Raw genomic sequence first — 24,532 nt, 5'->3', positions numbered from 1 at the left:
GTAATTCAAGGTGATTCATTTGAACAAACTTGGTAGACCTTCATCCCAGCAAGCTTCATACCCAATATAACCCCTCTGGGCCTCTTGGTTATTGAGAAGATGTTATTTGAATATTGCATATTTGACATCTGTGAACTTAAATGTAGGTCAAGGTCATTCATTTAACAAATTTGGTAGCCCTTCATCCCAGCAGGGCTACCAAGTTAGAATGAATTCTAATGAAAATTCAACAAATGATAGTCAAAAATGTTATTTTCCTCTAGAAACTATAGTTAAGTTTACCCCTTCACAACTTTGGTAAAACACTTAATGCCCTTCCCTCTATGAAGAGTATCTGATTCTACCTTATTTGGGTCAGGAGAAGTTGTTTTTTTGGAGGTTTTTGCAAAGTTCAATTGAGACCTGTTCATGGGTTTCTGAGAAGTCGAAAATGTAAATTGTTTATGGATGGACAAGGGAAGATGATAGACAAAGGCAATTAGAATAGGTCACTTGAGACTTTGTCTCAGCTGGCTGACCTTAAAATGGATTCACAGTGTCAAAGTTTGACCCAACAAGAAATTCTTACAAGGAATGAACCCTGTACATACGTAGCACATTTTTTGACTGAACTTAAGGTGTTTGAAGAAACCTGCCCAAAACTTCAAACAATTCATTGACAGTATTCCAATAATAGGGATGAGTTTATAAATACATACAAAACAAACAACAGATAGTTAGTTTAATGATAAGCTTTATAACATGTATAGCAGAACTTATACAATTAATGATTGTAGTATTAGGTGTACACTGTTTAGATGGTTATTATACTATTTCACACAACTAATTTATATGTGTAGTCAGCCTAACCTGTCACATTGACCTCCGAGTACCATAATAATTCCTGGGGTCAGTATTCATGATTAATTGAATCTAAATCACTGCCTCCGCTAGGAATCAAACCCGGGACCTCTGGCTTACTAGTGTTACGCTAACCGATGAAGCTAAAGAGAAGATCTCTCTAGCCGAGCGGTATATTTCGGCTAGTATTTACCAGGGTTACATGGACATCATACCCACATCAATCATTATAATTATAGATATTGATAACCAATAAGTTATTACAGGTCAAACAGTTGTTATCTTTTTGAATATGTAAACTGTACTTGATCAATCTGAAAATGTATTCATCTGGCATAACATGATATTATTAACATCACTCTTAAGGTTCAACATGACACGTCATTTTCTTCGTCACAAATATTACAATGTGACAGGTCATTTTGGCGTGACTATAACCGTAAATATGACAGCTCATTTTGGCCCGACCAGTACCGTATCATAACCAGTATTGTAATAACCTTTTCCCATAGTGACATGTGATGAACTAAAACCAAACACAATGCCACCTTTGGACACTGACTTAATAGTTTACAAACAAACAAAACAATAACACAACAGATGGTTAAATATGTCTGTCCAAATAAAAAAAAAATATGGGCATTAGTAATGCTCACTACTGAATTTGCAGTGAGTGAGAACCATGGCTTGACTTACTTACTCTGATATTTTATGAAATCTATCTATTGAGTTCTGTATAAATATGAAAATTCAACAAATGATAGTCAAAAATGTTTTTTTCCTCTAGAAACTATAGTTAAGTTTACCCCTTCACAACTTTGGTAAAACACTTAATGCCCTTCCCTCTATGAAGAGTATCTGATTCTACCTTATTTGGGTCAGGAGAAGTTGTTTTTTTGGAGGTTTTTGCAAAGTTCAATTGAGACCTGTTCATGGGTTTCTGAGAAGTCGAAAATGTAAATTGTTTATGGATGGACAAGGGAAGATGATAGACAAAGGCAATTAGAATAGGTCACTTGAGACTTTGTCTCAGCTGGCTGACCTTAAATTAAATGATATTATTAACATCACTCTTAAGGTTCAACATGACACGTCATTTTCTTCGTCACAAATATTACAATGTGACAGGTCATTTTGGCGTGACTATAACCGTAAATATGACAGCTCATTTTGGCCCGACCAGTACCGTATCATAACCAGTATTGTAATAACCTTTTCCCATAGTGACATGTGATGAACTAAAACCAAACACAATGCCACCTTTGGACACTGACTTAATAGTTTACAAACAAACAAAACAATAACACAACAGATGGTTAAATATGTCTGTCCAAATAAAAAAAAAATATGGGCATTAGTAATGCTCACTACTGAATTTGCAGTGAGTGAGAACCATGGCTTGACTTACTTACTCTGATATTTTATGAAATCTATCTATTGAGTTCTGTTTAAAGCAGTAAAAATATCAGTAAAAACAGCATTCCTGGTGTAACTTGAACAACAGGCTCTACTACAAATTCTCTGTAATCATCACTCACAGCTATCACAGCATTGTATTCATAACTCAGGTTTTCAGAGTTGTCTGAAATAGCAAGCACAGGTGTCACATCTGTGACTGGTTCACAGACAGCTAAATGAGTGACCCTAGCTATACAACCCCCATTATCAGGGTCAACACTGGAGTCCAAGCCAGCCTTATCGGTATCAATATTGAGACCACAACCTGCCTTATCAGGGTCAACACTGAGACCACAAACTGCCTTATGAGGGTCAACACTAGGACCACAACCTGCCTTATCAGGGTCAACACTAGGACCACAAACTGCCTTATCAGGGTCAACACTAGGACCACAAACTGCCTTATCAGGGTCAACACTAGGACCACAAACTGCCTTATCAGGGTCAACACTAGGACCACAAACTGCCTTATCAGGGTCAACACTAGGACCACAAACTGCCTTATCAGGGTCAACACTAGGACCACAAACTGCCTTCTCAGGGTCAACTCTAGGACCACAGCCTGCCTTCTCAGGGTCAACTCTAGTACCACAACCTGCCTTCTCAGGGTCAACTCTAGGACCACAACCTGCCTTCTCAGGGTCAACACTAGGACCATTACCCGCCTTATCAGGGTCAACTCTAGGACCACAAACTGCCTTCTCAGGGTCAACACTAGGACCATTACCCGCCTTATCAGGGTCAACTCTAGGACCACAAACTGCCTTATCAGGGTCAACACTAGGACCACAACCTGCCTTCTCAGGGTCAACTCTAGGACCACAACCAGCCTTCTCAGGGTCAACACTAGGACCACAACCAGCCTTCTCAGGGTCAACTCTAGGACCACAACCTGCCTTATCAGGGTGATCATTGAGACCACAACCTGCCTTCTCAGGGTGATCATTGAGACCACAACCTGCCTTATCAGGGTGATCATTGAGACCACAACCTGCCTTATCAGGGTGATCATTGAGACCACAACCTGCCTTATCAGGGTGATCATTGAGACCACAACCTGCCTTATCAGGGTGATCATTGAGACCACTACCTGCCTTATCAGGGTCAACTGGGAGACCAACACTTTCAACACTATGACCAGATCCAGTCTGATTAACCACCCCAATGTTAAATCTATTCTGAGCATTTTCATCAGAGATCAATTGTTCTGCAGAGCTTGGTACTGTGTTTCCTTGGTTGTTGATGATTTCTTCTTCATCTGCTGTATCAACTGTAAATGGAAAAGTGCGGCTAGTGCTGAACTTCAGTTCACTCAAACTATTAGGGTCAATGGTATCTTGACTGGACACTTTCGCCTCAGGAATGGTGTTTCCTGCTCCAAGACTCTGAAGATATTTTTCTAATTCACTAACAGAGTGTTCCATTGACGTGTCACTATAGTCACCAAAACCAGCCATATCAGGGTCAACACTGAGACCACAACCTGCAGAGCTTGGTACTGTATTTCCTTGATTGTTGATGATTTCTTCTTCATCTGCTGTATCAACGGTAAATGGAAAAGTGCGGCTAGTGCTGAACTTCAGTTCACTCAAACTATTAGGGTCAATGGTATCTTGACTGGACACTTTCGCCTCAGGAATGGTGTTTCCTGCTCTAAGACTCTGAAGAGACTTTTCTAATTCACTAACAGAGTGTTCCATTGACGTGTCACTATAGTCACTCTTTTCCTCAGTTCTATCGGTCCCTTTATTTGTCTCCATGTTTTGCTGTAATGTCTCCCTCTTCATTCCTTCCATCTCCTTTTTTTCTATTCGTAAAATAAAACAAAGAACGTTATAAAATTCCTTTAAAATTTGATCAGATGTATATCTTATAACAAACCTTGATTACTAGCTCTAATTAAGTATCAGATTAATGTAATAACCTATGAAATCTCCCTCCCCCTCTCTTATCAGGGAGATTGATTAGATCTCTTATATAGTTCTATGTTTATTTGAACTTTTCTTTTCTTTTTTCTTCTTTTTTCTGAACTTGTTGCATTGACAAAACACAATGACTACATCCTATTCTTTTTTTCCCTGATCAATCACATAATTGACTTTGTGTAACCTACACATAAAATTTGAGAGACCCATGAAGTGTTATATGAGACTCTATCTGAGGAATAGTGATAGCAAATTTTAAGTCAAAATCCAAGATGGTTTTACTTATATACATATATCAGACATTTTGTTTTAGCAACACAAATTTTAGAATGATCCAGCCATGAATGTTTTTGAGAAATAGTGATAACAGCTTTTAAGTGGAGTAATCTACCAAATGATTTAGAATTAGATCAGTAAAATAAAAGTTGATCGAAAATAACACTATTTAATATCCAAATTTCTTTGCAGACTAGCAAATTTTCTAACAAGTCTCAAATAAACCATGCACACCTAATTGATTACCTCCAAGGGAAATCTAAAAAAGATATTTGAAAAAAAAATCCTTTCAAAAATGTCTTAGAAAAGGCCATAATAATCTTAAATTGTAAAAATACAAGAACGCTATGTCCTGTCATCATTTCTGATATTAGTACTCTCCATTTTGAACACGCACAACTAGGAGCAAAAGTGAAGCTACAAATGTACATAAAAAAGTTGAGCAAGTTTTTCCCTATATCTAAAAAAAACAAAAAAAAAACAAAAACAAAAATTCCAATGTAATGCCTGCACAGTAAGTTTGGTGATAACAAGAATTATTACATGAAAACAGATTTTCTATTTTTAGTAACAGTGACTTTGACCTTTGACCTTCAGACCTGAAGAGCAATTACAAGCAAGAACTTGTGATAAGGAAGATCTGTATGAAGTTTGAGTTTGATTGGCTCAAGGGAACTTGAGTTATTGCAGCAACCTTTGTGGGGCTGTTATCGCCAACACTGTATTGATTTGTATGTCATTTGAGGTATCTAAATATACTTAAAGTCTAAATTGAAGTAATATAAAATGTTTCAAGTAAAATGTAATTAATAGGGTTATAAACTAGAGTGTGTCATCTAGAGATGCTAGATCATAGATTTTGAATATCAGTATTGGTTTGGTAAATAATGAAGTCTAAAGATGGTATAGAAACACAGTACTGGGGATTCAGAGGTCAACCTGTGGATTGGTAGGTGGCCTTAAGGGGTGACTTCTCTGAGGGTCAGAGAATCATTATATGTATGTCAGATGTATGTGCGAAAGAGAGATAACTCCGCCATAGCCGGTCCCAAGCCCGTGTTGAGAAAGGAGGAGGGGAACACCAACTGACAACATCTAACAGTCACCCCGGACTAATGTTCTAACCTAGAGTTGCGAGTAGAGGTTGTAACCTAAATCGAGACTTTAAACCAGCAACATCAACATCATCATCAGCGAAAGAGAGAAGAGAAAAGAGAGAGGAGAGAGAAGAGAAGGGAAGAGAACAGGGAGAACTAGAGAGAACAACAGAGAATGATAGAGAACAAGTGACAGAATATTGAGAGTAAGGAAGAACAGAGCTATAAGAGATACAGAAATAGAGAGGAGACTAGAAAAGAAAACATTGTGTAAATTGGATATATATGTTTGGATGAATAAGAAAATAAAGAAGAAAACCAGAAATTGGAATTGGACTTGTAGAAACGCGACAACATGCAATTGTGATACCAATGTATTGCCTGCTTTTTGCTGGTGACACAAAAATATCAATAAAAGAACAATTTAATGACAAATGGACCACAAACAAATGATAAACTGAAAAGTAAACATATCTTATGTGTATTTTCAAATTTTTCTGATATATGATTATCTACCTGATCTATGGCCACTCCAGTAATATGATTATGGTGTCAAAGTTGAGAATACACTATCTGGTCTTGTTAAGTTTGGCTGGTGGGAATTTCTACTGTTTCCAGGTAAATGACAGCTCAGGTTTGCTCCAGCCTCTTTCACTTTGACACTTTCTGTGAGCACGTATTTGATGTGAATAGATTTTCTGCCGAAACTGTTAAAATTAAAGTAACACAAATTGTAGAACTGCAAAAGATGATTCACAAGATTAAAAAAAGTTTATGTGGAAAAATATATAATGAAAGTCACAAAATTCTTGAATTTCAACCGATACCAAACTCAATGTACATTGATTCAAAAATCACAGACACATTGATGACTTGAACATTACAATAAGCAGACATCTGTCTCCGGCCGTATCGTCATCTGTGTACCATTGTCGTGCATGGTCATTTATTTGCTACACAAAATACTGTGTTATCGAACATAAACATAATATGTCGTTACTAAAACATAAATATCATGTGGCATAAAACTTAGTTGTTGTTAGCCACATCGTCATTCACAATATAAAAGTGGTACGAATTCAGATATTTTCATTTATATACTGAAACGAAAAAGAAACGCAACATGGAAAATTGTGATTAATTTTGTATTAAATATACATATCTGTATAAAAATCGCGGAAATAAACATGCACCCTGCCTAACACCCATACCAATCTTCAAAATCACCCAAGTGTGACTAGAGACCTATGCACTTCCGGCGCGGTAAAAACATCAAAAACCGTGCCTGTACAAACATATGCGTTCTTTTTTCATTCAAACCAGTATCAATTCATCACTAACATTGAGCCACATCATCGCCAATACTTTTGCAAACAATAATTCCTTTTACAATTATGCCACGGTTATCAAAGGTTGATAGAGGACGTGCTATAGCGATGCTTCTGGCAGGGAACACGCAACTTCACGTCGCTCGACAATTCAGAGTTCACAAATCGACTATTAGTCGATTAGTTTCACGTCTTAACGCAACAGGAAGAGTCGATGACCAGCCGAGATCAGGACGTCCACGCGTAACGTCGCGACGTCAAGACCGGGTTCTTAGGTTGGCACACCTGCGTAACAGGAGATTAACGGCCGCTGAAACGGCAAGGAATACGATTGGTAATCATAACCGTCGAATTCATCCCCAAACAGTGATCAACAGACTGCGTGAGGCTAATTTGCGTGCAAGGCGACAGTACGTTGGTTTACCACTAACACCGCAACGTCGAGCACGTCGTTTGAAATGGGCAACGGCACATATGCCCAGACGTTTTCCTATGAGACGTTGGAGGTCTATGCTCTTCACCGATGAATCTCGATTCACGTTATTTCGAGCAGATGGCCGTCAACGTGTGTACCGGCGTCGAGGCGAACGTTTTGCTGACGCCTGTGTTTTGGAACACGACCGATTTGGGGGTGGATCAGTTATGGTTTGGGCGGGAATCTCCCATGGTTTGAAGACGCCTTTGGTGATAGTCAATGGGAATTTAACGGCCGTACGCTATCGGGATGAGATCCTTAGGCCCCATGTTGTGCCGTTTGTTAGGCAGCATCATCTAACCTTTCAGCAAGATAACGCGAGACCACACGTTGCAAGAGTCTGTAGAGACTTTCTTGCGACACAGAACATTGTTCCTATAGATTGGCCTCCATATAGCCCCGACCTGTCCCCAATCGAGCATTTGTGGGATGAATTAGACAGAAGAATTCGAAATCGCCGTAACCCCCCAAATACCCTCCCTCAGTTAGCAAATGCACTCGTCCAAGAATGGAATAACATTCCAATACGGAAAGTCAATGCCCTGATGAACTCAATGCAACAAAGAATTAGAGATGTGATAACTGTTCGAGGAGGACACACACGATATTAGGGCACGGTTTCAAAACTGCTGCCATTTCAACTTGGATTCACGTAGGGTACTACCAATCATGACCTTCTAGCAAAGTGACCTGTTCTTAAAAATCTCTAAACATTTAAAGGATGTTACATCAATATTCAATATTAACTATTACATATGAAATTTAAACATAATGCTCACAAGTATTATTTTATTAAACCTACAATTTGAAGTTGCGTTTCTTTTTCGTTTCAGTATATTTATAATGTACCCTTATGTGAGCCTCGCATCTGTATCAAGGTCAGCAAAAGTGTTCTCCCCGATAGTTAAACATTGTCAGCTCCAACATGGATTGAACGACACAGAATTTACAGATAACATCGATGTGTTACAGTAACGACACATTCTATGAACACGCAAGTTCATAGCATAAAATTTACCACTAAATACCCACACATTCGAGTAGAATTTTACCGTTGATCATCTGTATTATAAATGATTGAAAACGAAACTGGTATTCACTGACGAATGTAATATTTATAGTTTGTACTGAAAACTGCTTCTAGAAAATTACGTATACAGACAGCCTGGGCAGACTGCTCAAACTTAATCCACGTCGCCTATCATTGAAGGACTGTGACAGCGGATTCGTCGAGCAGATTCGCCGCGAACCCGCCATGAATTCGCTGCTAGCACCCTGCAAACACCCTGCGAACATCCCGCGGTTACGAGCGATAGGGCTTAAAATTTTCGCTCCCGCAGAGTTTGAGTACAAAATCACCCTCCCAGTACTGTATATAATCAAAGATATATAAGAAGATTTTGTCAATTAGAAATCTTAATACTAAACTTCAGCCATTTTGTTTGTTGGATCATACTCAAAACAAGAGGCCCATGGGCCTTAACGGTCACCAGAGTTTTGAAATATTTCTGTAAATTTGACCCTTTTTGACCATGCCCACCAATACCTGGGGGCCAATAATTGCATACCAGCAAACTGCCTTCCAAAGCTGCTAATTCAATAGAAATGAAACAAATGATAGTCAAAAATGTGATTTCTTTACATAAACAACAGTAAAGGGTACCTCCTCCATCTATGATATGTATTTGATTCTATCTTATTTTGGTCTTAAGAAGAAGATTTCTGAATTTTCAGCTAATTTGACCCGTTTTGGCTCCATCCATCAGCCCCTGGGGGTCAGTCAGAGCCAACATGTGCATACCATCAAACTGTCATCCCATGCTGATAATGTTAACCAAGTTATAATGAATTCCAATAGAAAAAAATAACTGATAGTCAAAAATGTGATTTTCCTATATAATCTATAGTAAAGTTTGCCCCCTCCCCAGGGGCAAACATGAGACCCCAGGGTCATCAAATTCACAATTTTGATAAAATATCTTAAGACCTTTGCAGCTGTGAAGAATATTTGACTCTACCACATCTGGAAGTTGAGAAGAAGATTTTTGAAATTTTAGTCAAACGACCATTTTTGACTCCGCCCCTCAGGCATTTGGCCATGGAAGCTTCCTGCAAATTTCATTGAATTTGGTCGAGCGGTTTAAATTGTTTGGAGAAGAAGTCGAAAATGTAAATTGCTTACAATGCACGACGCCAGACAAAAGGCGATCAGAATAGGTCACCTGAGATTTCATCTCTCGACCCGACAGGTCAGCAAGAGCCCCTCATGTGGCAAGGGAGCAAAATATGCAAATACACCTCCGCCTCCATATCTGTTGGGCTAACAGAAATGGAAATACCTAGATAAAACTGTTTTGTTAAATTTGATTTCATATTAATCCTAAATAAGTCTCCCACTAAGAACCAGGGTCAAATTCAGAGATCCATACTTTTCTCGACTTTTTCACCCGTCCTTTACCTTAGACCCAGAGACCTGTGGACATCCTTGTTTAATTCTGACCAACTTTGCTTCATAATATTAATGTCAGTGCTAATGTAGAAAATGTGACCTTTGACTCTGACCCAGTGACCTTAGCATGCACTTACACCGTAACCTTACTATTTGGTCAGTTAACTCCTTGTTTAATTCTGACCAACTGTCAGTGCTAATGTAGAAAATGTGACCTTGGACTCTGACCCAGTGACCTTAACATGCACTGATATTTTACCTAGTGACCCTACATGTCCTTTAATCAATTGACTCCTTGTTTAATTTTGACCAATTTTTGCTTCATAATGTCATAACATATGCATGCTCGTCAGTAAAATGATACAGAATAGGACCTTGGCCTCTGACCCTGTGACCTTGACCTTTAGTCAGATGACTCCTTGTTTAATTCTGAACAACTTTACTTCATTGTGTCATAACAAAATGTTTATCAGTAAAAACATACAAATGTGACATTCTTGTTTTTTTTTATCACACCAAAAATCAAATGGGCACAACTAGGAACCTGGGGAGCCCACCTGTGAAGTTTAAAAAAATCCTCCCACTATACTTCTAAAGAAATGGTGATCACAAACTTCAATTGTCAAAATTCAAGATGGCCAACTTGCAGCTATCAACTTTGCTCCAATTGATCAGACTCAAGTCAAATGGGGACAAATAGTGACCCAGATGAACCTACAGTCAAACCTCGATGATTCGAACTTCGTTGATTCAAATTTCTCGCTGTATCGAACTTTTTGCTTGGTCTCGAATTTCCTCACTATATAACGCTACTAACGAACCTATGTATGATTCAAATTTTTATAAATCGAAGTTTTCGGTGTATCGAACTTTTTTCATGGCCCGTTAGCTAGGATATTATAGGTAATTGACATCTCATGATTCGAACAAAAAATTTACCTGTACTGACCACTGGACAGGTGTTTGTCGTGACCCCCGCGGCAAGATTTCACACCCCTCCCACAAGTGCCCTGACTGACAATAGGGATAACGATAGCGTGCGTTGTCACTCCCGCTCATGGGGTTAATTTATAATCAGACTAAATTGATAGATAAATGGTGTATTTAGAAGCCATGACATTTAATCACTCCGGTATACCATACCGGTAGTCGTCTTTGATGATCTCCGCCGCCATTGAAATCAGCAGTTGGTGAGTAAATTTTACGGAACAGTAAAACAAGCGGATCAATTTTAAACAAAAACAATTAGCGATGTCTTCACTCATATTCAAAGTGTCACGTTCCAAACTTATACATAAATATCCATGTAAATCGGTTATTTGTCATTCAATCATGCATTCTCCCACTAATCGGCGTTCCGTATTGTATATGCACATAACGTAAACACATGTGTCTTTAGCAGAAAAACGTTAACGTAAGTGTGCATTGTACTTTTGCTTTATCTATTACACAGGATATAAGTGTTTTGTAACAGATACATAGTTTGTTTGATTAAAAAATGCTTAGGTATAATTGATGAAAACTATTTTTATGGGTTTGGGGTAAATTAACTAAACTTTTTGATGTCAACCTGCCAGGCGACGGTCAACACGAAGATAACGAGGACATGTAACGTTAACATATATGGTCATTATCAAGAAAACATCAATCTATTGTCAACCATGAATAATTCAAAGTCCCGCTGTTTCGAAGTTTTTCTGTTAGTCCCTTGAACTTCGAAACATCGAAGTTTGACTGTACTTGTGAAGATTGAGAAAAATCTTGCCACAACTTCTCAGGAAATTGTAATAACAAACTTCAATTGTTGGAATCAAAAATGGCTGTCTGGCAGAGAGTTAATTTGTTTTCTGGATTCAACTCAAAATCAAATATGCGCAACTATAGGGACCAAGGGGCACCCACATATGAAGTTTGAGAAAAACCCTTCCAGTACTTGTTAAGAAATAGTGATAACAATCCTGATGTACAAGAGACTGACAACAAACCAAGGATGTAGAGTGATTTGAACAGCTACACAATTTGCTGATGGTGGGTTAAAAACAAACATAACCTGTACATATCCCTTCTCTTCTGGGATACTTTCATCTGTTGATGACGACAGTTATTGAAAGGATGCAATGGCACAGATAAGAAAAGGTACATGCAATTGACTTTTTTTCTACATTACATATAAAATTACAATACCATTTCAAAATAAACAAGGAGACGCAAAGCTTGGCATTATCCCCCACGCCCCCACCCCACAGTTGGTATGAAAACCCAAATACACGTATATATCAAGCTCAAAGTAAGAGTTATTAAAGAAACAATAATTTGGTATTTTTTATTAAGTCTCCATGGAGACAGAAAAAATACAGAAAATGGAAGGTCAGCAATAGCAAAAGGCACAACTAAGTGTGATATATTCAGACCCTTTGGGGCTTTCTCATGCTGCGCATGTTCATTTTGGACCTTTTAGCCCCAAGTCATTGGGTTGTCATTATTACACTCTCCGTATATTAAATCTATACCATACAATTACAACATACTTAGTGGAGGACCATACCTCGCCTGGTTCTCCAGTAGAATTTAGGACTCGCCTGGCTATGTATTCAATGCGTATTGTATGTTCCAGTTACGTACCATACATTACAACGTACTTGGTACAGGACCATACCTCGCCTGGTTCTTCATTAGAATTCAGGACTCGCTTGGCTATGTACTCGACTTGTATTGTATGCATCGGTCACACAGGATTTCGCTCGGTTCCCCTTATGCACCTGTTGACCTGTCAACTTATCATATTTCATTCACCAGCCCTATGATTTCCCTTGTCAGATCTTTCGCTGGTAAGGTTTACTCATAGAATTTCATTGCTGGTTAAATTTCATGCAGCAGCTAAGACAGCCCTGAAGGCAAAAAATATTTTTTTTTTTTTTTATTTGTGAATTATGTAAAATGTTTAATATGTTATAGTTTAATTGTCTATATTGATGTTTATACTGCATTTCAGCAGGTATGATATTTTCAGTATTACCGTGTTCAGTATTTCAATTTTCATTATGTATGTTTTGACGAACATCAATAATACACTCTTTAACTTAACTTTGCTTGTTTGTTGTGTTTTTATAAACATAAAGTTTCAAGGAGCTGCGTTGAACAGTTTTGGAGTTATAGCCCGGAAACAAAAGGAAACAGTAATTTGGTATTTTTGATAAAGTTTCCATGGTGACAGAAAAAATACCGAAACTGGAAGGTCTGCAATAGCAAACGGCACAACTAGGGCACTATTCTGATATATACAGAAATTTTCAAGGAGCTTCGTCAAACAGTTTTTGAGTTATAATCCGGAAACAAAAGGAAACAGTAATTTGGTATTTTTCACTAAGTTTCCATGGTGACAGAAAAAATACCGAAAATGGAACGTCCGCAATAGCAAAAGGCACAACTAGGGCACTAGTCTGATATATATAGAAATTTTCAAGGAGCTGCATCGAACGGTTTTTGAGTTATAGCCCGGAAACAAAAGGAAACAGTAATTTGGTATTTTTGATAAAGTTTCCATGGTGACAGAAAAAATGCCAAAAATGGAAGGTCCGCAATAGAAAAGGCACAACTAGGGAACTAGTCTGATATATATAGAAATTTTCAAGGAGCTGCATCGATCGGTTTTTGAGTTATAGCCCGGAAACAAAAGGAAACAGTAATTTGGTATTTTTCACCAAGTTTCCATGGTGACAGAAAAAATACCAAAAATGAAAGGTCCGCAATAGCAAAAGGCACAACTAAGGCACTAGTCTGAATTATATACAGAAAGTTTCAAGAAGCTGCGTTGAACGGCTATGGAGTTATAGCCCGGAAAAGAATCTCGAACGGACACACGGACGCACGGAGCCCAATTTAATATCCCCTGCAAACGCGTTTCGCGGGGGTTAACTATGTCATTTTATCTACAACACTGATCACAAAAAGTCTAATTTTGAAAATACATGTATTATATTTATCTAATAGCGTCTTGTATCGACTCATTGTCCTTACCAATCGGATCTCCTCGGGTATTCTTTTCTCCGAGCTTGTCGGAAAGGCCCGAGGTTATCCGATTGTGTCCTTACTACATTTTTTTTTTTGTCAGTATGGGTATTTCAGTGAGAACTTTGCATATATACTTGCTGATATTTAAAGTTTGATTTCAACTTACAATTATGATGTACTTTGAGCACAAGCAAAAAATAAGGACAAAGAATGTGCTTTATCTCACTGCACACACTTCAATGCACTGATAATGGTCAGTCGGTAAGTCTCGACATCGATGTCATAACCACAAGTATTTCTCGAGATCCTATTTCAGGCCAATAGTGAAAAAATATAGCCATTCAGCTATTCATGAAACTTTAGTTATGGTTCAGCTTGTAATTGTACACCTGTACTATATTCTAGATTATATAAGTTTGATAGCTACTCACTTGTATGATGTAGATTGGTATGAGCTGCTGCAGTTGTATGTTCAATGGGCGTATGTCTGCACTGTACGTATCACTGCACACTGCCACCTGGTGGTTACAACTGTATTATAGTGAATTAGGGGGCAATTACTCTTTCAGCTATTTAACAATTACACTGTATTTAACAATTTAAATTTAAAAATGCTTGTTAGCTCACTACATATGTAATCTTGGTGACAGATAAATAGAATGGTGCCCCAACAAATTATCTTTATTGTTACTAACAGGCACGATTCTATTTACATCTGTCTCTTAACAAAGTTGAAACCTGTGACCTGGAATATGGGTCAAATTTTGCTTGGCTTAATCCCAGGAGTCTGGAAACTACCAGCCTAATACATGTATCGTGATTCAAGACCTTTTGGATTTAAATGGGAAGAGATCATTAAAAGTTGACGCCAAACAGAGACAAAAGAGACAGCCCACCACAACATAATCTCACCTATACCAGCAGAACATGTTTTCACACAGCAATATTGGACTTGGGAGCTTATTAAACATGAGCCTCATTTGCATGTTTAGCTGTTAGCATGAAGACTACCATTTCAGAAGGATATTCATAAAAACTTGTGTAATAACACATTTTTCAGAACCCCGAAAATAACGTGAAATTTATACAAGAGGCCCAGAAGGCCTGTATTGCTCATCTGGTTTATTTGAGCAAACATCAAAATAATGTTTATGTTCCATTTGCGAATAGCTTTATTTGTTAATGTATGATTATATATAATTGTGTTGTATAACCCAGAAACGAAGGCAAGATTCAGCATAATTGTATTTAAAGAAACTATAAGTCCCTTAGAGTGGTGAAAGAACCCTTGGCCTATTTTTACAACAGGATTGTGTTCATCTCTTGATGCCCAGCAAGGCTATATATGATTATGAGGTGAGGATCTAAATGGTTTCACAGATAAAACATAAGTAATAAGTAAAACCAAATAAGTAAACCAATCAAATATGAGCGATGTACATAACTTACTTTTAGAATAGTCGTTTTTATATCTTTAGCCAAATTGAACCCTTTAGATCCACCCCTTTGCCCCCTAGAGTCAACTGGACCATTTACAGTCCTTTGAATCCCCACCCCTAGGGATGCTACCAGTCAAATATGATAGATATTCATCACTTTCTGTTTATATCTGTTTATGTCAATTGAGCCAAATTGAACCCTTTATGCCCCACCACTCAGGCCCCCAGGTGGTCAGCCCCACCATTTGTACACTTTTGAATCCCTTACCAAATTTTTAGCCAATTGACCCCTTTTGGCCCCAACCCTTCAGCCCCTAGGGAGATTAGCCTCACCATAAGTACAATTTTGAATCCCAACCCCATAACAATGCTACCAGACAAATAAGAGTGATATCCATTGCTTATAGTTCCAGAAAAGAAGTTGTTAACATCAATTTAGCCAAATTAAAATCTTTTGGCCCCGCCCCTCAGGTCCCAAGGTGGTCAGCCCCACCATTTGTACAATTTCTAGTCCTCACCCCATAATGATCCTACCAATCAATTTTTTATTCAATTCCGATCAGTGGTTATGAAGAAGAAGTCAATTGTAGGACACCTAATTATTGCATAAGCTCACCTTGGTCCTTTGGTCCTTGGTCTTTGGACCAAGGTGAGCTGCAGGATTCTTGGTGGGATTCTGTGTGAAGGGTCAGGTGAATTGTTGTTGACGTTAGGTACAGTATATTGGTATGCTTCAATCGTGTATTTGAAATGTATGTGTCTAGTCAGGCTCCATTTCCTGGTGTAGGTGCGGTTGCATATGTCACAAGTGTAGGTTTCCATTAGGTAGTGTTGAAAGCTCAGTTTTAGTTTATGTTTGCAGAGTCAGCCGTTGTATTGGAATAGTGAATCTGATGTTGATGATTGTGTGACGTCATAATGGGGATTGCATCATTGTTGTGACATCACACAGCAGTGGTTAGTCTCCCTAGGTATTGTATGGGTTGCCAGGTGATTCTGGAATAGCTAGCTGTGTTGTGTATATAATTGAAAGGGTAGTTAATGTATTAGAATACCAATGTGGATGTATTCTATAAAACAAACATCAATGTTATTGAAAATACAGTACAATTATAAAAGAATAAGAATTAAAGTAAAATCCCAGTATATCCCACACAATCTATAATGTGACTTTACAGGTGGGTTACAGCTGATATTTTAATAGTTCTTGCATCGTTTACTGCTTTTCTTATTGCTATCAGCCAACAAGCAGAAGTAGCTAGGGCAATTACAGGTATATTTTTTGTGAATATTTATTTTTTAATTTGTTCCCTGTCAAATCTGAATAAGGACATGATCAATATAGTCCAGTGTATGATGGCTTGGTTTTAGATTTACTGCATTTTGTCTAGCTAGAGAAATTCATTCTGGTCTGCCAGAGTTCCTTCCCTTTGTCTCACTGACAGCATTTAGCTATGATAGAAACAAGTTTGTAGAAATAGATCAGGGGACACATAATTGATTGGTTTGATATGTCATTATATAACAAGTAAATTAATTGTGTGAGGCACAGCAGGAAATAAGATGTCAGCAATTGTAAGTTTAGATGTACAGTGATTTCATTGTGTCTAAAAATTCTAAATTCATTTGGAATGACCTTGATCTACATTCAAGTTCAAAGGGGTCAAATATTTTAAAGTCTTTCAACAACTTCTTCTCATTATAACCAAATCAAGAGGCTGAGAGTCATGACCTTTGGCCAGTAGCCTGCTAAAGAGCTATATATAAAGTCCAAGTTCACAGGAAATATAAACAAACATACCAGTATGTGCTTCGCCCTTCACCCAAGGATGTTTCAGACAAAATATGGAATAATTAAAGTCCTGTCAATTTCCTACAAAAGAGGAACAATTTCAAAGAATTCTCTCATTAGGTCCCACCATTTAGACTCCTATGAAACCATTTTGAATCTCCCATACCTCAGTACGCTACCAGTCAAATATAAGATATACCCATTGCTTAGTTTTAGAGAAGAATTTATTTAAACCAAAATAACTAAAAAAAAAACCTTCTTAGCCTTGGCCCCTCAGCCCCATGGGGGATCACCCTCTATTTGTCCAATTTTAATTTTGAATCTCCCCTGAATGCTTCAACCAAATGAAATTATGAGCAATATCCAGCATATAGTTCTAGCGAAATTGATTATATAGTACTTTAATACAGCTGTTGTTATTGCTGCTTCACTGTCATCATCATCAGCCAGGCCCATCCATCTTCAAGGGTTTTAACCCCTGTCCTGGAACTTTCTCCAGATGGTGGGTTAGCAGGGCTGATTAGTCCCTCCTTCCAGTTACTTACACCACGCCACATCCAACTCACCAACTGCAGCTTTCTGTACACCTGCTATGATGCCAAGGGCTCTGAGCATCCTCCAGCATGTTTGGGCTTTGAACCCTCTGCAGCCTACTTCCTCAGGAAAGATCCACGCCTGTCAGCCTTTTATGCCTCACTCCTCTGTCAGCTCCGTATACTTGTACTTCTTCTTTTCAAGTGCTGATTTACACCTCATCTCCCATGGCAATCAGTTCCACCATCACCAGTTTTTTCTTGCTGGGTGATAACAACACTATGTCTGGTCACAGTGTTGTCTCCACAATTTCCGTGAAAACCAATTTCCTACTGACAAGATCCATTCACATCTTCCATGCTTCTGAACCTCCAAGAATCCCTAGGTTAGTATTCCTTGCTGTTCCTGATACTGTCTGTCCCATCTCTGTGGAATCTGATGAATGTTGATCGCCTCTGGACTCCATGCCCTTTCTTCCTTTCCTTCTCAAGTATGTGAGCAAGTTGCCCTAACACCTGGTCATGTCTCCATGTGTATCAGCCTTGCGACAATGCCAGCTCGCAGGAGTACAGGATATGCTCTAAACTTCCTGGCTTTCCACATTGATGACATATAAGATCTTCCACCAATCCCCATCTGTAAAGGTTTGTCTGTGTTGGAAGTACATCCTTAACAGCCCTGAGAATGAACTGTAGCTGCCAAGGTGTGTATCTCCAGATATCTGCCCATGTCATCTTCATCTCTTCAGTGTCACATCTAGTCCAAGCCCCTTGATTCCCCATCTCCACTGCTTTCACCTTCCTTGCCTGCTCTTCCTGTTTCCTGATCTCTCTCTGCACTTGCTTTCTCCTCTCTGTGAAGTTGATGTCAAGAATGCGCAGATGATAAATAAATTTGATGGATATTTACTGGTGTCCTTTTACCATGAAATTTGATCTAGTGACACCTATTCATTATTTGATTGCACCTGGTGGTATGAATTTTAGTAATATCACTTATTTTATATCAGTATTCAGATGTGAAAACGAAAAATTCAAAGAGGCAATGTGACTCATTTGATCAATAATATTGCCCATTCTAGAGTGTAAAATCAAACGTGCTTATTATAACTGTTAATTTAACTCATTTATATAGGGTATTTTACCAATTTCAACTTATTATGTTGATACTGCTTCCTGAATTAGGAATATTTAATATCCAAATACAGTAAATTGTATTTAAAAGAAAATATGTCACCTTAAATGTGCATACAGATGTATCAGGATCATACTGTATGGAAACTGGATATCTGAAGTATTACAAACATACATGTATGGAAACTTGATATCTTAATTATTACAAATATACATGGAAGAAATAATCTTGTTTTTCTTTTTTCATGTGCATGGGCTTCATCACAGTAAACGTTTTGAAGTCTGTCTTTCACACCCGATTGTTTAACCTGAAGTGCCAGTGTCAAGAGGTGGAGGAGATAGAGCCCAGACAATATTTTACTTTGATGTAAGTCAAAGGTCACAATGTAGATCAGAGTGACCTACTTTTTTGTATGCCACATACTGCCACAGTTAGGTGAACCCATGCCCCAAGTATGAAGTGCCAGTGTTAAGAAGTGTAAGAGAAAGAGCCCAGAAAACATTTCTTTGATGTAGGTCAAAGATTATAATGTAGGTCAGAATGACCTAATTTTGGTATGTGCCACACCCACCTCCTTTCAGTGAACCCATGTTTCAAGTATAAAATACCACTGTTGAGATAGAGCCTTGACAACATTTTACTATGATGCAGGTCACTTTTGGTATGCGACACACCATCTCATTTAGGTGAACCCATGTATGAAGTGCAATTGTCAAAAAATGTAGGAAGAGTCTGGACAAGATGATGTGCGGAGGGACAGACAAACGAAAGGACAGCCGGCCAGATGGCCAGCTGGACACAATGCCAAACAAGAAGCTCAATGGGCCTGAATCACTCACCTGCTTAGAGAACAATTTTGAAGTTGATCTAGGTCATTTATGTGCAGATACTAACTAATGCTGATTACCACTTTTATTGAATTATCAGAGAAGGCTAGCTAGTTCAAGTAAATTTGTTCAGCCATCATTCCAACATACTATTGGCCAAATATCAGGTCTAAAGAGACTCATTCATTTGAACAGAGTTGGAAGCCCTTCACCTCAGCATGCTACAGACCCAATATCAAGTCCTTGGGCCTCTTGGTAATTGAGAAGAAATTGTTTAAAAGACATTAGCTTATTTGACCCCTGTGACCCTGAATGTAATTCAAGGTGATTCAATTGAACAGACTTCGTAGCCCTTCACCCCAGCAAGCTACAGACCCAATATAACCTCCCTGGGCCTCTTGGTTGTTGAGAAATTGTTATTTAAATAGTATAGCATATTTGACCCCTGTGAACTTAAATGTAGGTCAAGGTCATTCATTTTTAACAAACTTGGTAGCCCTTCACCCCGGCAGGGCAACCAAGTTAGAATGAATTCTAATAACAAGAGGCCCAGGGGCCTTAACGGTCATCTGACTCTAAATTAAAACCCTTATATTATTGTAGTATGCATTCTCTGTAGCAAGTATATAGTGGCACTGTTGGCCATGGTGGCCATGGTGGCCATCTTGGATTTCTGACCGACCCAATAAATAACAACAATTGGTCTGGATCATCTAAGGATAATTTCTGGTAAGTTAGAGCTGAATCCCACCGGCGGAATTTGAGAAGTTTGAAATAGGTGTTGTTCAGGAAAACCATAATTGCGCAATCATGTTACCAAGTTTAAAATGTGTTTTTCAAGATGGCTGCCATGGCGGCCATCTTGGATTTCAGACCAATCTACAAAATAACAACATTTGGTCGGGATCATCTCGGGAACATTTCAGGCAAGTTTCAGCCCAACAGCACTGGTGAAAGTTGAGAAGAAGTTTAAAATGTGTTTTTCAAGATGGTGGTTATGGCGGCCATCTTGGATTTCAGACCGACCCAAAAATAACGAAAAATAACAACACTTGGTCGGGATCATATTAAGATCATTTCAGGCAAGTTTCAGCTCAATAGCACTGGTGGAACTTGAGAAGAAGTTTAAAATGTGTTTTCAAAATGGCGGATTTGGCGGCCATCTTGGATTTCGGACCGACCCGAAAAATAACAACACTTGGTCAAGATCATATCAGTATCATTTCAGGCAGGTTTCAGCTCAATAGCACTGGTGGAACTTGAGAAAAAGTTTAAAATGTGTTTTACAAGATGGCGGCTATGGCGACCATCTTGGATTTCGGACCGACCCAAAAAATAACAACACTTGGTCGGGATTATATCAGGATCATTTCAGGCAAGTTTCAGCTCAATAGCACTGGTGGAACTTGAGGAGAAGTTTAAAATGTGTTTTTGAAGATGGCGGCTATGGCGGCCATCTTGGATTTCGGACCGACCCGAAAAATAACAACATTTGGTCTGGATCATCTCAGGATCATTTCTGGCAAGTTTCAGCCCAACAGCACTGGTGGAACTTGAGAAGAAATTTAAAATGTGTTTTTCAAGATGGCGGCTATGGCGGCCATCTTGGATTTCGGACCGACCCGAAAAATAACAACACTTGGTCAAGATCATATCAGGATCATTTCAGGCAAGTTTCAGCTCAATAGCACTGGTGGAACTTGAGAAGAAGTTTTAAATGTGTTTTTCAAGATGGCGGCTATAGCGGCCATCTTGGATTTCGCACCGACCCGAAAAATAACAACACTTGGTCGGGATCACCTCAGGATCATTTCTGGCAAGTTTCAGCCCAACAGCACTGGTGGAACTTGAGAAGAAGTTTAAAATGTGTTTTCAAAATGGCGGATTTGGTGGCCATCTTGGATTTCGGACCGACCCGAAAAATAACAACACTTGGTCAGGACCATCTCAGGTTCATTTCTGGCAAGTTTCATCTTAATCCCACTGGTGGAACTTGAGAAGAAGATTGAAATGTGAAAAGTTTACGGACGGCGGACGGCTGACGGCGCACGGCGGACGGCGGACGACGACGGACGAAGCACGATGACTATAGGTCATCCTGACCCTTCGGGTCAGATGACCTAAAAATTCAACAAATGATAGTCAAAATGTTATTTTTCACTATAAACCATAGTAAAGTTTCCCCTTCACAACTTTGGTAAAACACTTAATGCCCTTCCCTCTATGAAAAGTATCTGATACTACTTTATTTGGGTCAGGACAGGAGAAGTGGGTTTTTTTTTAAGGGAGGGGGGAGGACCATCTGACATGAAACGTTTCTGCAGAGTTCAATTGAGACCGGTTCATGGGTTTCTGAGAAGTCGAAAATGTAAATTGTTTGTGGATGGACGAGGGATGATGATAGATAAAGGCAATTAGAATAGGTCACTTGAGACTTTGTCTCAGCTAGCTGACCTAAAAATGGATTCACAGTGTCAAGTTAGACCCAACAAGAACATTCTTACAAGCAATGAACCCTGTACATATGTAGCACCTTTTTTGACTGAACTTTAGGTGTTTGAAGAAACCTGCCCAAAACTTCAAACAATTCATTGACAGTATTCCAATAATAGGGATGAGTTTATAAATACATACAAAACAAACAACAGATAGTTAGTTTAATGACAAGCTTTATAACATGAGTTGCAGAACTTAATATATACAGCTAATGATAGAAGTATTAGATGTACACTGTTTAAATGGTTATTATACTATTTCACACAACTAATTTATATGTGTAGTCAGCCTAACCTGTCACATTGACCTCTGATTACCATAATAATTCCTGGGGTCAGTATTCATGATTAATTGAATTTAAATCACTGCCTCCGCTAGGAATCAAACCCAGGACCTCTGGCTTACTAGTGTTACGCTCAACCGATGAAGCTAAAGAGAAGATCTCTCTAGCCGAGCGGTATATTTCGGCTAGTATTTACCAGGGTTACATGGACAATCATTATAATTATAGATGTTGATAACCAATAAGTAATTACAGGTCAAACAGTTGTTATCTTTTTGAATATGTATACTGTACTTGATAAATCTGAAAAGTATTCATCTGGCATAACATGAAATTATTAACATCACTCTTAAGGTTCAACATGACACGTCATTTTCTTTGTCATAAATATTACAATGTGACAGGTCATTTTGGCGTGACTATTACCGTAAATATGACAGCTCATTTTGGCCCGACCAGTACCGTAATCAAAACCAGTATTGTAATAACCTTTTCCCATAGTGACATGTGATTAACTAAAACAAAAGATACAACAGATGGTTAAATATGTCTCTCCAAATAAGCTCCATGAGAGCCATGGCTTGACTTATTCTGATATTTTTGTGAAATCTATCAATTGAGTTCTGTATAAAGCAGTAAAAATATCAGTAAAAACAGCATTCCTGGTGTAACTTGAACAACAGGCTCTACTACAAATTCTCTGTAATCACCACTCACAGCTATCACAGCATTGTATTCATAACTCAGGTTTTCAGAGTTGTTTAAAATAGCAAGCACAGGTGTCACATCTGTGACTGGTTCACAGACAGCTAAATGAGTGACCCTAGCTATACAACCCGCATTATCAGGGTCAACACTGGAGTCCAAGCCAGCCTTATCGGCATCAATATTGAGACCACAACCTGCCTTATCAGGGTGATCATTGAGACCACAACCTGCCTTATGAGGGTCAACACTAGGACCACAACCTGCCTTATGAGGGTCAACACTAGGACCACAACCAGCCTTCTCAGGGTCAACTCTAGGACCACAGCCTGCCTTCTCAGGGTCAACTCTAGGACCACAACCTGCCTTCTCAGGGTCAACTCTAGGACCACAACCTGCCTTCTCAGGGTCAACACTAGGACCATTACCCGCCTTATCAGGGTCAACACTAGGACCACAAACTGCCTTATCAGGGTCAACACTAGGACCACAACCAGCCTTCTCAGGGTCAACTCTAGGACCACAACCTGCCTTCTCAGGGTCAACTCTAGGACCACAACCTGCCTTCTCAGGGTCAACTCTAGGACCACAACCTGCCTTCTCAGGGTCAACACTAGGACCATTACCCGCCTTATCAGGGTCAACTCTAGGACCACAAACTGCCTTATCAGGGTCAACACTAGGACCACAACCTGCCTTCTCAGGGTCAACACTAGGACCACAACCAGCCTTCTCAGGGTCAACACTAGGACCACAACCAGCCTTCTCAGGGTCAACTCTAGGACCACAACCTGCCTTATCAGGGTGATCATTGAGACCACAACCTGCCTTCTCAGGGTGATCATTGAGACCACAACCTGCCTTATCAGGGTGATCATTGAGACCACAACCTGCCTTATCAGGGTGATCATTGAGACCACAACCTGCCTTATCAGGGTGATCATTGAGACCACAACCTGCCTTATCAGGGTGATCATTGAGACCACAACCTGCCTTATCAGGGTGATCATTGAGACCACTACCTGCCTTATCAGGGTCAACTGGGAGACCAACACTTTCAACACTATGACCAGATCCAGTCTGATTAACCACCCCAATGTTAAATCTATTCTGAGCATTTTCATCAGAGATCAATTGTTCTGCAGAGCTTGGTACTGTGTTTCCTTGGTTGTTGATGATTTCTTCTTCATCTGCTGCATAAACGGTAAATGGAGAAGTGCGGCCAGTGTTGAACTTCAATGCACTCAAACAATTAGAGCCATTGGTATCTTGACTGGACACTTTCGCCTTAGGAATGGTGCTTCCTGCTCCAAGACTCTGAAGAGACTTTTCTAATTCACTAACTATTGACGTGTCACTATAGTCACTCTTTTCCTCAGTTCTATTGGTCCCTTTATTTGTATCCATGTTTTGCTGTAATGTCTCCCTCTTCATTCCTTCCATCTCCTTTTTTTCTATTCATA

General features: G+C 39.0%; 1 protein-coding gene and 1 long non-coding RNA gene across 7 annotated transcripts in view; one reads left to right on the top strand and one right to left on the bottom strand.

Moving 5' to 3' along the window:
* Window positions 1–715: 715 nt before the first annotated feature.
* The window catches only part of LOC117338084, a 41,034-nt gene continuing 17,217 nt past the window's right edge, over window positions 716–24,532 (bottom strand). For 2 of the 6 annotated variants that reach the window (XM_033899279.1, XM_033899278.1), the window contains 2 exons: window positions 23,894–24,523; window positions 2,171–3,355 (listed from right to left, as the gene is read on the bottom strand). In XM_033899279.1, the coding sequence (XP_033755170.1) occupies window positions 2,289–3,355; window positions 23,894–24,512 (1,686 nt within the window). In that variant the 5' untranslated portion in view covers window positions 24,513–24,523 and the 3' untranslated portion in view covers window positions 2,171–2,288. The other 4 variants (XM_033899277.1, XR_004534960.1, XM_033899276.1 and 1 more) reach the window with 4 other exon arrangements.
* Window positions 1,300–22,885, top strand: LOC117338085. The gene is made up of 3 exons (XR_004534961.1): window positions 1,300–1,315; window positions 18,269–18,272; window positions 22,824–22,885. It is a non-coding gene; the product is annotated as an uncharacterized LOC117338085 (long non-coding RNA).

The sequence above is a fragment of the Pecten maximus genome, chromosome 11, assembly GCF_902652985.1.
Source record: "Pecten maximus chromosome 11, xPecMax1.1, whole genome shotgun sequence".
Classification (NCBI taxonomy): domain Eukaryota; kingdom Metazoa; phylum Mollusca; class Bivalvia; order Pectinida; family Pectinidae; genus Pecten; species Pecten maximus.
This window is presented reverse-complemented; position numbering and strand designations above follow the sequence as displayed.